This window comes from Mesoplodon densirostris, chromosome 10 (genome assembly GCF_025265405.1).
Source record: "Mesoplodon densirostris isolate mMesDen1 chromosome 10, mMesDen1 primary haplotype, whole genome shotgun sequence".
Taxonomy (NCBI): Eukaryota; Metazoa; Chordata; class Mammalia; order Artiodactyla; family Ziphiidae; genus Mesoplodon; species Mesoplodon densirostris.
This window is the reverse complement of record NC_082670.1, coordinates 58190957-58206135: the sequence shown is the minus strand read 5'-3', so window position 1 is coordinate 58206135 and position 15179 is coordinate 58190957. Positions and strand designations below refer to the sequence as shown.

The 15179-nt window shown below is 39.3% G+C and overlaps 1 protein-coding gene across 3 annotated transcripts in view; it reads left to right on the top strand.

Moving 5' to 3' along the window:
* CLASP2 (cytoplasmic linker associated protein 2) overlaps positions 1 to 15179 on the top strand; it is a 181849-nt gene that overhangs the window by 164053 nt on the left and 2617 nt on the right. For all 3 annotated transcript variants that reach the window (XM_060110136.1, XM_060110135.1, XM_060110134.1), the window contains 5 exons: positions 2472 to 2700; positions 9006 to 9199; positions 9701 to 9829; positions 12229 to 12435; positions 13525 to 13641. In XM_060110136.1, coding sequence (XP_059966119.1) covers positions 2472 to 2700; positions 9006 to 9199; positions 9701 to 9829; positions 12229 to 12435; positions 13525 to 13641 — 876 coding nt within the window. The remainder of the gene's footprint in view (positions 1 to 2471; positions 2701 to 9005; positions 9200 to 9700; positions 9830 to 12228; positions 12436 to 13524; positions 13642 to 15179) is intronic.

Genomic DNA, 15179 nt, shown 5'->3' with positions numbered 1-15179 from the left:
CTTAATTGAGACTTTCTCCCCAGTGATAGCAGGGTACAGTGTCAGGAGCCCAAGTAGTGGATTCTGGCAGAAGTGAGTTTGGCATCTACTCACTAGTCAGATTATCACTGCTAAGCCTCCATGTCTTCCTAAGGAAAATAGGGATATTACTGCATACCTTAAAAAATATTATGCATATAATAAATCATATGACTCCATCCCGCCCAGACCTTTCTCCTGATTTCCAGATTCATACATCCAGCTGCTTGTTTGAACTCCTGATCTTTCCCATCTCAGTTGATAGCAGTGCTAGTTGCTCAGCCAAAAACCTTGGACAGAACAGTTGTCCTTGTCCCATCTCTTGTTCTCATCCTCCCTACTCGGTCCAGCAGGAAATCTGTTGACTCCATCTTCAAAATATAAGCCACAGTCTATACAGTAGACTTTTTTCCCTTTTTACCTCTCTGGCCTCATCTCCTACTACTCTCCTCTGCTTTAGCTACACGCTTCCTTGCTGTTCCTTCAACTTACTGGGCATGCTTTTTTTTTGGCTCTGTTGGGTCTTTATTGCTGCACACGGGCTTTCTCTAGTTGTGGCGAGCGGGGGCTACTCTTCTTGTGGTGCACCGGCTTCTCATTGCAGTGGCTTCTCTTGTTGTGGAGTACGGGCTCTAGGCGTGTGGGCTTCAGTAGTTGCAGCCTGCGGGCTTCAGTAGTTGCAGCACGCAGGCCCTAGAGCTTGTGAGCTTCAGTAGTTGTGGTGTGCGGGCTCAGCAGTTGTGGCTCGCAGGCTCAGTAGTTGTGGCACATGGGCTTAGTTGCTCCGCAGCATGTGGTATCTTCCCAGACTAGGGATCGAACCCATGTCCCCTGCAATGGCAGGCAGATTCTTAACCACTGTGCTAGGCATGCTTTTGCCTCGGGGCCTTTGTCTTGGCTATTCCCTCTGCCTTAAACATTCTTCCAGCAGATAGCCATGGCCAGTTTCCTCACCTCCTCCAAGTCTTTGCTCCAGTAGCTTCTCAGTGACCACCCTATTTAATCTTCAGTCTCCTCTCTCCCACCTCAGCACTCATAATCCCTTTAATACTGTACTGCCTCCCATACACTAATTACCTCCTGCTGTACCACATACTTTACTCATTCATTATGTTTCCTTAATGTCTCTGTCCCTCCACTAGAATGTAAACTTCATGAGGATAGACAGCATTCTCTCTCGTTTGTTCAAGAATATATCCCCAGTGCCAAGAATAATACCTAGCATGGAAAAGGCGCACAGCAAATATTTAAAGGATATTTGTGAAGCACCTAGCTAACGACTTGGCACAGAGTTGCTCAGTAGACGGTGGTAATGGTGACATTGATGATCATAATTGATATTTTGATAAGTATGTTAATATGCCCAAACTCCATCAGGCATCCTTCCAAAAGTTATGCAGTCCTTTTGGGACTTTTTTATTTTTTCTTAAGTAGGCCTTTTTTAAATTTGGTTTTCTTATACTTTGTTGACACACTGTCATTGTATAATTTACAACCTTAATAATGAAATCTGGGAGCTTTTAGTTCTGTGTTGCTAATGAAAGTCCTTTTGTATCTTTAACTGGCATAGAGAAACTGTTGCTAGTCACATTGTATATATTGCTTGATCAAGCCACTGGCAAGAAAACTATAGGAATCATTAGAGACAGCATTCTTTTTTTTTAACATTTTTATTGGAGTATAATTGCTTTACAATGGTGTGTTAGTTTCTGCTTTATAACAAAGTGAATCAGTTATACATATACATATATCCCCATATCTCTTCCCACTTGTGTCTCCCTCCCTCCCATCCTCCCTATCCCACCCTTCTAGCTGGTCACAAAGCACCGAGCTGATCTCCCTGTGCTATGCGACTGCTTCCCACTAGCTATCTATCTTACATTTGGTAGTGTATATATGTCCATATATACACTACCACTCTCTCACTTTGTACCAGCTTACGCTTCCCCCTCCCCTGTCCTCAAGTCCATTCTCTAGGAGGAGAGACAGCATTCTTTTACAGTTCTTATTTGCCCTTATGGCTGTGGTTTCTTTACATCTCTTCTATAAACTGTGACTTTTTGCATGTAAGTTTTAACTCATCATGTTGATTTCCATTGCTTAATTTTTTTTTGGCTGGTTATTGTTACCTTTTTTTATTTTTTGTTTTGCGGTACGCGGGCCTCTCACTGTTGTGGCCTCTCCCATTGCGGAGCACAGGCTCTGGACGCGCAGGCTCAGCGGCCATGGCTCACGGGCCCAGCCGCTCCGCAGCATGTGGGATCCTCCCGGACCGGGGCACGAACCCATGTCCCCTGCATCGGCAGGCGGACTCTCAACCACTGCGCCACCAGGGAAGCCCTATTGTTACCTTTTTAAAACAGCCTTTGAAGCAGTAGGGAAATATCTTTTTAGAATTTCAAAGAGATTTAAAAAGGAGTTAATTTGCTCTGCCTTCCCCTTCCCATTAATAGACATGTGGCGGTCCTGGGATGTCTGATCCAAGAGCAGGAGGTGATGCTACTGACTCAAGCCAAACAGCCCTTGATAATAAAGCTTCATTGCTCCATTCGATGCCTGCTCACTCCTCTCCACGCTCTCGAGACTATAATCCGTATAACTACTCAGATAGCATCAGTCCCTTCAATAAGTCTGCCCTCAAGGAAGCCATGTTTGATGATGATGCTGACCAGTTTCCTGATGGTATGTCCTGGGTCCTGCTGCTACTGTCTGTGTTTTGGAGAACTGGTAATCAACGAAGCAAATGAAATATGCATGCTCTTTTATTGTAACTCCCTAAAAAGTAAGGATATTTGGGGGTGGGAACGTTCTCTCCCATCTTCTAGGAGCTCATTTCTAGTGGTTTGTTGGTTTTCTGACCCTGAATAAGAGACAGATTAATCATCCTAATATCATCCTTGAAATCAACACTTATGATTTCATACTTAGGTAATTTCTGATTTTCCCTTTATTCCCTCAGTGTTGCTGTCAGTGAACATATTTCTGCATAAAATTTATGTACACATACAGGTAATTCTAAGAGATTTCTAGGGATAGAATTGCCCAATTAAGGGATATCTGTAAGTTTGTTTTGAGAGTTACTACCAATTACCAACTCAAAACACTTGGCCAGTTTAAGTAGTACTGATTTCCTCACCAACCCAGAATGTTTAAGTGTTTTTATTTTTTGTCATTGTGATGGATATAAAATAGGTCATCCTAATGAGCATTTCCTTAATTGTTAGGAAGACTGAGAAATTAGATATCAGATTATTTTTTAATTTTTCTAATTTTGATGAATAGAAAAATATCTTCACTTCTGAATTTCTTTGATTACTAATGAGGTCAATGAATCATATTTTGGCAAACATGTCATGTTAAGAGACTTAATGTATCACATATATCACAAAGGCAAAATTATGACAACATACCAAACTGTCGAAATTACATAAGAATCTATAAAATCGCCACAATTATGCACTTTGGTGTATTTTAATCTATCACAAATAGTTGACTATGCTGTTGAGGTTTAGTCATGATAGCAGCATAACAGAAGTGTGTGAATTGGACCTAGCAGCAAAGTGCCCTTGGAACCCTGCGTAGTAGCAACAGCCTGGTGATTGAGACCTAGCTTTAGCAGCTTAATTTAAATTGGTTTTAAATTATTTATGCACAGAGGTCACAACTGACATTTCTTGCTTCGGCTCCGCTATATATATGTATATCTCACATATATATGCACTATATAGGTGTGTGTATATATATATACCTACATATATATGTAGGGTTTTTTTTTTTTTTTTTTTTTTTTTTTTTTTTTTTTGCGGTATGCGGGCCTCTCACTGTTGTGGCCTCCCCCGTTGCGGAGCACAGGCTCCGGACGCGCAGGCTCCGGACGCGCAGGCTCAGCGGCCATGGCTCACGGGCCCAGCCGCTCCGCGGCATATGGGATCCTCCCAGACCGGGGCACGAACCCGTATCCCCTGCATCGGCAGGCGGACTCTCAACCACTTGCGCCACCAGGGAGGCCCTGTAGGGGTTTTTTTAAAGTATTATTTCAAAATAGTCAAAAGCTTAAAAGTTGGGAGTACAGTAGAAGGAAGTTTTTCTTGAACCATCTGAGAGTAAGTTGCCAAACTGACGCTCCATCACTTCAAATACTTTAGGACATATTTTCTATAAACAAAGACAGTTCTCCTGCATAATTATAATATATTCATCAAAGTCAGGGAATTATCAGTGCTACATTGACAACTACCCATCCTTAGAGTTTTTCCACTTGTCCCGATAATATCTTATAGTGGATTATCCAGTTCAGAATGTCATGTTGCATCATCACGTCTCCTTCAGTGTCCAGTCTTTTCTTGGCTTTCATGACCGTGGCACTTTTGATGGTTAAAGACCAGTTATTTTGTAGCATTTCCCTCAATTTAGGTTTGTCTGATGTTTTCTTATGACTGGATTCAGATTTTGTACTCTTGGCATCAGTATCACAGAAGTGTCGGTGCATCTTTCAACTAATACATGACTTCCCTTTGCCCCAAGATTGGTGATGTAATTTTGATCACTTGATTATGGTGCTGCTAACAGGCTTCTCCACTATGAAGTTACTCATTTTGTAATAAGTGTTTTGTGGAGAGGTACTTTAAAACTAAATATCCTGTTCCTCATTAAACTTAAATTTTATTTACTTAAAAAAATAAATATTTATAACTGTACAGACACATAGTTTCCTGTTGTATTCAATGGGCTATAATGTTTAACTGTCATTATTTATTTTGATGCTCCTTAATTTGACCATCAGGATCCCATTCAACCTGGCTTTTGTGTCCTTTTAACATGTCCCCATTCTTACATTCTGACAGAGCAAAATCTTATACTGTCCTTGCTTCAGTCCTGGAATCAACCATTTCTCCAAGGATCGATCCTTGGTTTCTTTTAACAGAAAATGGTCTTTAAAGACTATAGTCTGGGCACTAGGTGTACTCACTGCTGGTGGGACATCACTACTCCCCAGACCTCTAAGTGACTAGAGCTAGGGAGTGTGTGTGTTTGTGTGTGCACGTGCGTGTGTGTACACGCATGCACGCTGATTTATAGCTATTGCTGTATCTGTCAAAAGCTATGTGTTTATACCAATAACTCCAATTCTAGTCTAGCACCATGAGATTAATTTTAGTTTCTCCCTTTCCATATTAATAACCCCCTGTGAGAAACCTGACTTCCGTTATCTTGAATATACTTACTTATTTGATCAATCCTCCTGTGTGCAGCCAGTTCTCCATCTCTGCCACCACCTCCTCACCTGCACGGATGCACTCCCCACCCTGCTGGGCTCTGCCATTCCACCCTCAACTTCCTTGGCCTCAGTGCCATTCTGCTTGGGCTCTGACACATCACACCTGGTTGCCACTACATGTGGACACGCTTCTTGTTCTAGCTGAGCTCTGAAACCCTATCCTTCCCACTCTCACGTGTGGAAACCCTCCATACTCTGCCTGGGAATCTGTCCCCAGGCCTGTAATTTTGATAAATGGAAAAATATCTTCATTTTATGAGATTGAGGAATTGTGTTTTTACCAGCTTCTCATGTTGAGGCTTGACATATCACAAGTACCACAAAGCCAAAATTATGACAACTTAGCAAGATCACCCCCTTATTGTCTAATTCTCTTCTCCTTTACTAAGGATCATATATTTCTCATTTGTTAAAGGAAAATATCTTTGGAAATAATATAACTGAAACCTAACTGGGTAGAATATTTTTGAACTTGAGAACGTTATTTCTTCACAGCATAATACTTGATTGACTTCTGAAACATTTGAAGATAGATAAGCCTTCAGTTACACCAAAATGGTAGTTGTTCCAAGCTTCATATAGCAATTGTTTTCATTTACTGTCTATTTTCTTTTTTAAATTTGAGGTGGGGAAGACCTTATTTGACATTATTTGACATTATTTTATTGTAAACATTGCTGACATTATCTTTTTTAATGTATTGACCTCCATTTTGCTGTTTTGATTTTTCTTTTATGCCCTGCCCCCAAGTAAAATTTCTCCTTATTTTGTTTTTAAAATATAAAACTTTTGGCGGGAGATAATTATTTTGTTCAAGTAGGAATTTGTTTTAAAATTCTGAGACATATTAAGTATCTCTCTTACTCAGATGTGTCTGTACATATTACAGACAGATAAACATATTAGTGATACATTTATCAAAACTAACAAGTCAAACCCACTAATGGCCAGTTCTAATTATGACCTTTGTAAAGTTCACCAGGGACTATAATATTCCAGAATATGTACTACCTCTAGTGAGGATGATACTGTTATTCAAGGGAGACTCATATTTCAGGCCCAGGTCCTCACCATGACCCTAGGAAGTGCGTGCTATTTTCCCATTTTACTGATAAGAAAACCCAGCCTCCACAGTAATTGAGAGCGTACTCCTATCACACAAAGGCTAAGGGGCAGAGGCTTGGTGAGACTCCAGAACCTGTGTTCTTTTCACAGAACAACAATGTTTCTGTGTGTCAGAAGAGGAAATACAGTTGATTATACTTTATCTTAGTTAATTCAGTACATTAGGCTTATCTCATTTGTATGACATAAATAGTTCAGTTTTTTAACAAATAATTTATGTGCTTTCTTTGGCAGAACTTATTTTCCTGTCAGTCATCTGTCCAGACCATTATATGACAAGTCATTTCTAATTATCTTCTAGAGTAATTACAAAGCCTATATTCATGAAGAGGAGAACTGAGTTCCTTTGAAACAAAGCATTTTCTTGAGATTTCCCTTTATTCAGCTGAAATAAAATATACTCTAATCAGAATGATTTTATGACATCTTTGAAAGTCTGATAATGTAACTTCACAGGAGTGATTTTTGAGCGGTTTATAGAGATGCATTGATCCTGCTGCAGTAGTTCTTGTTAAGCCAGCAATATTGTTCTAATGTTGGTCTATACAAATGAAATTATTATAAGACAGTTTTTATTCTCCAAGTTAAGATCTTTGAACTCAAATTTCTTATTTTTCATGGTTTTGCTCTGCATTTTGCAGAGGTTCTTCCTGATCTTCCAAAACCTAATTTAGTTCTCCTCAGTGATCATTCTTTCCAGATTATCTCAAGTTTTTAAATTCAGTAATCACATTTTGTACTCTGTGTATGAGTGTTTGGGGACCAGAAGTTCTTCGTGCTCTTATTATAGTTCCACGAAAGTTGTCCTAACAAACTTCCTTTTTTATAGGCAGTGAATATTATCATTACATTTTGGTTCAATTTCCCTTCCCTATCATCTGTTAGTTTTATTCCAGTAGAAGTCGTCTGTTCTAGTAGTTCAGCTTGATTTCCTTTCCTCAGGTTTCTGAATCCTCTTAAGTGAAATATAACTTTTCTTTCCCTACTTGTAGTTGTGGGTTCCCTGAGACCTATAATTTCGGGCCATTGGTATCTCTAGGTCAGTGGCTAACCAGCTGGCAGGATGAGGCACAGTAGCTTCTGTTTTTATGGACCAGTTGTGAACCATCTGGCAAACTACAACCTCAAGGTTCACTTTTGGGAAAAGTGCTCTTTCCTCCTGAGCGTTTCCTTTTGTAGGCAGCAACCCTCTCCAAAAGGCCAGCATACTCATGCCAAGTGAAGCCACAGAGAATACAGCTCCACAGTGTTAGCTGTCTTTCCTGGAGACTTGGGAGAGGGAGTGACCCCAGGTGTACCATCTAGGCTCAGGCACCATGTTCTGTGATTATTTTATTCCAGAGAATGAGTTAGAAGGGAAAAGAATCTATGGCACAAGCTCAAGCAAATGCCTGCCTAAGTCCCTCAAACCTGAATTTATCATGTATTTTATCACCAAAAGAATTTAGGAAGAACTCTGGTATTTTTTAATGTTCTAATGTGAACTTTTGGATTTAACTGTCTTTCCTACAAAGATTTCTCAAAGCATTATCTGATGACTTTGAAAAATAAACAATGTGTCCTTTAACATTCATAAAATTCATGAGTTCATAATTATACTTTAAAAAAAGAAAGCAAAAACAAATGAAAACTCCTTGATAACCACTGGGCCCAACTCTTGACTCAGAAATTTAAAGGGAAATATATTAGGTATTCTGCCTTTTCTATCAAACTGTATTTCAGGGCAATCAAAATAGCTCTAGTTGATAAACTTACTCTCTCAGAAGAATTCCAACCCATTTTAAACCCCTAATAAAATAATTGATTCAGCAACATCAGTGGGTGAAATCATTAGTTAAAAGGTTGACAGGGAATTTTACAATGGTGGGATCAAGTTGTTACCAGTTAAATCCAGTGATCATTTATTAGTATCGCTGAAAATTGAGTACCCAGACACTGTGAGCCTCCTGGCATGACAACATAGAAGTGCATGCTGAAGTGTGTAAGGATGAAATGATACATTTGGGATTTGCTAAAAAATTTTCAGAAAAAAGTTGGGGGGTGGGGTACGAAGATGATGTAAGAATGGTAAAATCTTAATAATTTTTAAATCTGGTGATGGGTACATGGGGGTTCATTATACAATTCTCCTGTTAATTTTTATTATAAATGGTTTTAAACTAGCATTGAGGTTTTGGGGATGACAAATGGAAAAGAATATTACTTGGTCATTTTTCTTTGTTTTTGGGTTTTTTTTTTTTTTTTTTTTTTTTTTTCGGTATGCGGGCCTCTCACTGTTGTGGCCTCCCCCGTTGCGGAGCACAGGCTCCGGACGCGCAGGCTCCGGACGCGCAGGCTCAGCGGCCATGGCTCACGGGCCCAGCCGCTCCGCGGCACATGGGATCCTCCCAGACCGGGGCACGAACCCGTATCCCCTGCATCGGCAGGCGGACTCTCAACCACTTGCGCCACCAGGGAGGCCCTGTTTTTGGGGGTTTTTTACAAGCAACTTTCTGTTTGTGTTTCATGTTATAACGTTGTCATCCCCATACTTGTGAAAGTTGACCTATAAAGTTACAGAATTAACATCATGTCCTTATGACAGATCTTTCCCTAGACCATTCTGACCTGGTTGCAGAGTTATTGAAGGAGTTGTCTAACCATAACGAACGTGTAGAAGAAAGAAAAATCGCCCTCTATGAACTCATGAAACTGACACAGGAAGAATCTTTCAGTGTTTGGGATGAACACTTCAAAACAATATTACTTTTATTGCTTGAAACCCTTGGGGATAAAGAGGTAAAATGGCAGAATATGTAAACAATAGCCTGTTTTTCCTGTCTTGGATTGCCTGTCATTGCCTATTAATCAAGTGCTACACAGATTTGGAAATTGGGAAAATGAGTCTTTTCTGCTGCTTCTTTCTACCTGAAATTTTCACTGTAAAGTACTTTTTCTTCCCAACCAAGCAGCTCAGTGATTTTCAACAGTTGACAACAGGGAAAATGAAAGGTTGCTGACAAAATTTTTTAAAGGAGAGTACTTTTTTTTTGCATATTTGAATTCGTTGTTCAAAAGTAAAACTTCCTTTTTAATAGAATGTAGTGGTTCTTGATTTCTTTAAGAAGTATTAGTTTTCAACTAGAGATGTGAAAACTTAATTGTGTAATATACCGCATATTTTATGCAGTTGTCTACAATTCCCCCAACCCATATTAAGACCCTTAAGTTACAGAAATGGAAAATATAAAGATCATCTACAGCCCAAAATATTAAAAACATTAAAATATTTCTTCTTAGCCTACAATCAGGGCTTTGGCATTAAAGGTTTTAAGAGAAATCCTAAGGCATCAACCAGCAAGATTTAAAAACTATGCAGAACTGACTGTCATGAAAACACTGGAAGCACATAAAGATCCTCATAAGGAGGTAAGTAACCTGACAGTACTTCTGATATTATTGCATGAAACATACAAATGTTGTTTGAAAGTACTCTTAGCAAGCATTTTCTTAATGTTCAAGGTAGTATCTGATTGAGAAGCAAACATATAATCTTTTCTGTTTAACTAATTATATTGATACCATGGCCTTTTACCTAAAATAGGTGAGCTCTAGGATATAATTTATCTGATTTCATTTTCTCCTATAATTCACTTTTAGATTTCCATTTAGAGTTCACCAATCTTAACTTCACTTTCCGTTTACCAATAAGAATTTGGTTTTTTAAAATAACTAATGAAGATAAGAATCATTGTTATTTTAGAGTGGTAAATTGCCTATAAGAGCTAGATGTCTGCTAAAAGTTTTCTCAGTAAAACAATGAGGACAGCTTTCCTGAAAGAGTCCTGTAAACCTGTCTTGTTACATTATAGTCAGGATATCCCCATCATGACCAATGACACTGATGAGATAATCAGTGAGATGAGATAATCATAAGGACTTTTATTAAAATAATTAGAAAAGCAAGTTTCAAATAGGGACTGCAACTCTAAGAGAAAGCATCAGAGCAATACATAAGCAAAAGACAAGTCAAAAAAAGAAAGTTAAAACAGCCGTGAGACAAAATAGATTAAAGTTAAGTATAAGATTTAAAACTGTAAAACTCTCAGAAGAAAGCATAGGTGTGAATCTTTGTTACCTTGAGTTAGGCAATAGTTTCTTAGATACAATACCAAAAGCAGAAATAATCAACAAGGAAAAAAAGAGTAAATTGAACTTTATCAAAATTAAAAACTTTTGTGCTTCAAAGGATGCTCTCAGGAAAGTCAAAAGACAACCCATAACATAGGAGAAAATTTTTGCAAATCATGTCTGATAAGGGACTAACCACCATAATATATAAAGAACTCTCATAACTCAACAATGAAAAGGTAAAAACTCAGTTTTTCAATGAGCAAAGGATCTGAGTTGACATTTCTTCAAAGAAGATATACAAATGGCCAATAAGCACATAAAAGGATTCTCACCCTCATTAGTCTTTAGGGAAATGCAGCTAAAACCACAATGAAATACCACACTTCCCATACATGATGAAGAACGATAATAAGAAATGTTGGTGAGGATATGAAAAAATCGAAACCCTCTGGGTAATTCACTTTTCAGAAGCTGTGACTGTGAATCTTATAGGAGAGTGAGCCATAACTTTTAAGTCTACCTGGATTTTTAATCCCGATTTTTTAAAAAATCCACTTGTTGTTTAGTAGTGGTACATCTGTAGCATCTTGCTGAAGGCTTAAAAAAACTATGTAATATTTGTACTTTAGTTATCCACCTTCTGACCTAAATAAGGCCTTGTAGCATACCAGTTTTTACCAAAGATAAAATTGACATTCTTAAGCTGTTAGAGCTGAAGTTAGCCCTAGGTCTTCTGACTTGCAGTGTATTTTCCACTATACCTTTTTAAGTACCTCTCACAGATTGAGAGCACAAATGAGACAATACCAAAGTAGCAGCAAAAGCAATAATTTTTACATGTTTTCAAGACCATCTTTAGAGATTACAGATTCCAATAAAAATATAGATAACTGTTTCTTCTCTTCATTGCAGAACCAGTGTTTTACCCTCCCCAAGTCCAATATAGAAGGAAAGAAAATCATTATGAACAGTAGGGGAAATAGCCTGTTAACTTGATAACATATTAATGAAATGATTTTTTTTTTTCTTTTTTTTTGCGGTATGTGGGCCTCTCACTGTTGTGGCCTCTCCCGTTGCGGAGCACAGGCTCCGGATGCGCAGGCCCAGCGGCCATGGCTCACGGGCCCAGCCGCTCCGCGGCATATGGGATCCTCCCAGACCGGGGCACGAACCCGTATCCCCTGCATCGGCAGGCGGACTCTTAACCACTGCGCCACCAGGGAGGCCCTAATGAAATGATTTTTATTTTATTTTGTTAATAATGTGATAAAAGGCACAAGCCCTCCTGGAGTTGGGGGTCCTAACAATGAGCAGGGTCTCAGCGTGGCTGATGCAGAGGACTCCAGTCACAGTGTAGTCTAGGTGGACAGAACCTCCACTCCCCTGCAGAACTAGACCACAATATCATGTTAAAGTTGCTTTTAATCACTGAATCAAGCCAACATTAAGAGAACACAAATGAAGGAAGAATGATGTAAAAAAGCACCATGTTTCCATCTTCTAGCTTCAACAGTTATCACCGTTTTACCAAACCTGTTTTATCTGTACCCTCACCTTTTATGTTTGTTTAGTGTTTTCAAAGAAAATCCCAGATATCATGTCCTAGGATATATTTCAGGAAGTGTATACATCCAGGCCACAGTGTAAGTTTTACAAAATTACTTCCCTGCTAAATGTTGACCTCTTTGTTTTAGGTGGTGAGATCTGCTGAGGAAGCTGCGTCAGTGTTGGCCACTTCAATCAGTCCGGAGCAGTGCATCAAAGTGCTTTGTCCCATCATCCAAACTGCAGATTACCCAATTAATCTGGCTGCAATCAAAATGCAAACAAAAGTGATAGAGAGAGTTTCCAAGGAAACCCTTAACCTGCTTTTGCCAGAGATTATGCCAGGCCTAATACAGGTAAGCAGCAAAGCTTGGAGAAATAAGCTATGTGTGATGCATTTGGGACTCAGTTATTTTAGGCACTTGCCAGGCAACACTAGTGGCATGACCAAGCCTTCCTGCTGTCTTAGGTGTTCGGAGCAAAGACTTTCTGTAATTAGCTCTGTGTGTGTGTGGTAGAATATACATAACATAAAACTTACCATTTAGCATGGTAACTTACCATTTAATGTGGGTTTTTTTCTATGCATACAAACCCATACATATAAATACTTTTAAAAATGGGATCATATTTTGTAACATGCTTTGCTTAACTTAATCATAGATTGTGAACTTTTTCCATCCAATAAATAATATTCTATAATGTAATTTTAATGACTAATATTACATAGTATGTATATTAAGATCCCTCCTGAAGAGAGTTAATCATTCATTTCTTTGTGCTTCTACAATATTACCTTTGTGACTCTGTTCTAAGCCAAATACTACTAAATTGTGAGGTCCTTGACTACTAAATTGTGAGGTCCTTGAAGATAAGATCCAAATCTTTCCCTTTCTTATCTGTGCTTTGGTGCTAAGAACAGAATATACGTAATAGGTGTGTGTCATACATATAGTGGGTACTGAATAAATGTCTGTTGGATGAATAACTTAGAGTAATGGTAGGGATGAGCCAGATGTTAAGCTTAATTCAGCCTGGATTACAGGAGTACCTTGACTGCCAGGCCAAGGAGTTTAGGTTTTATTCAATAGTGAGGAGCTGTTGAATTCACTACAGCTGAATGCTTTAGGAAGGTTAATTCAGAGACTTTGGCAGGGTGGATTGGCAGAGGGGCAGGCCCAGAGTCAGAGGATTGCAGCTTTCTAAGCTAAGTAAGAAAGAACCCGACAAGGAAGTCTGACAGTGGAGTGGGGATGCCAAAGGGGAGGTGGAGGAGGGAAGGGCACGTCTCTGCCTGAAAAGGTGAGAAATTAACTTTGTCCAGTCAGTAAAGCTCTCTCTCCTCAGCACACTTGGGATCTCCTCTTTGAGTTGCACTTCTGTCTCTGTGGAATGGTACTTTCCTCAGATCCTGCAGGAGTGCTAACAAGGACTTTTCTTCCCAGGGTTATGATAATTCGGAGAGCAGTGTTCGGAAAGCTTGTGTCTTCTGCCTGGTGGCTGTTCATGCGGTAATTGGTGATGAACTAAAACCACATCTCAGTCAGCTCACTGGCAGTAAAGTAAGTAGTGCTGCTCTGTTCTAAAGATGGTGGCTGTGGGTCCTTCTTCAAAATTTAGTTCTTTGAGTGTGTTAAAGAGTAAATTTGGGGGCTTCCCTGGTGGGGCAGTGGTTGAGAATCCGCCTGCCAATGCAGGGGACATGGGTCCAGGAAGGTCCCACATGCTGCGGAGCAGCTAAGCCCGTGCGCCACAACTGCTGGTCCTGCGCTCTAGAGCCCACAAGCCACAACTACTGAAGCCCGCGTGCCTAGAGCCCGTGCTCCACAACAAGAGAAGCCACCACAATGACAAGCCCAAACCGCAACGAGGAGTGGCCCCCTTTCACCGCAACTAGAGAAGGCCTGCGTGCAGCAACGAGGACCCAGTGCAGCCAAAAATTAATTAAGTAATTAATTAATTTAAATAAAAAGAGTAAATTTGTTGTTCGGATTTTAATTAGGCTTTGCGAATCCAACTTATTCCTCTTACCGTTGCGGTTTAGCTGTTTGTACTTTCACATCTGTTACTCAGGTGAGGTCAGCGGTTTGGTAGGGTGGTTGGTAGACTGCTGTGAAAAAAATGCTTACAGCTTCTGGTTATTTATTGATCACCAACTGACTCTCCTCACTACCACACCCAAATCCTTACCCCCAAGGGCTGTTTAATTAAGAATAAATAGTAGTTATATGTCCATGGATTTATATGTCCCCAAATATGGAACAATTGAACATTTAAAAAATTTTCCTTTATGAACTATGATTATCAAGTATTTGTTTCTCTTCTTTCTGTTCTTATTATGATCACAATAAATGTTTAACTTTGATTTGTTATGTTAAAATGAATTTTCCAATTAGTCCTTAAGATGCAAAAAAACACAAATCAGTCTTGCTTTCTTCATTTCTTTGATACTATCAAAACCTTGAAATTTGTTCTAAGGGGTGAGGATAAACTATGATTGTTGAATTACGGTTTATGAACCAGTTAACTGGCAAGACACTCACCTTCATATAAAAAGTTTCCCCAAATCCTAACAGTTGTCATTACTATGATCAAATTTATTTTTTAAGTAGCAAAGGGAAGAAAAAATACATAGAAGGAAAAAGAGCTCAGGTATATACCTTACAATAAATACCTATACAAGTTATAGATAGATTAAAGCAGTGGTTCTAGGGACTTCCTGGAGGTCCAGTGGTTAACACGCTACGCTTCCACTGCAGGGGGCGCAGGTGTGATCCCTGGTCAGGGAACTCAGATCCCACATGCTGTGTGGCGTGGCCGAAAGAAAAAGCAGTGGTTCTTAACCTTTTCTGTGTTACAGACCACTTTGAGCTTTAGGTATAATCTCATCCCAAGAAAAATAAATGCATACAGATAAATTTTACACATAGTTTCGTTGGGGGGGCATTCAGTGAGCCTCTGAATCTTGTGGACACCAGGTTTAAAAACCCTTCGGTCAAAGACAATGTTAAAAAAGCAAACTTTGAACAACAAAGTGCTTTTCAGAGAAAAATGTATCCTGAGTTTTGTCATAAGTTTAAGTTATGTCCTGAAAATCCAG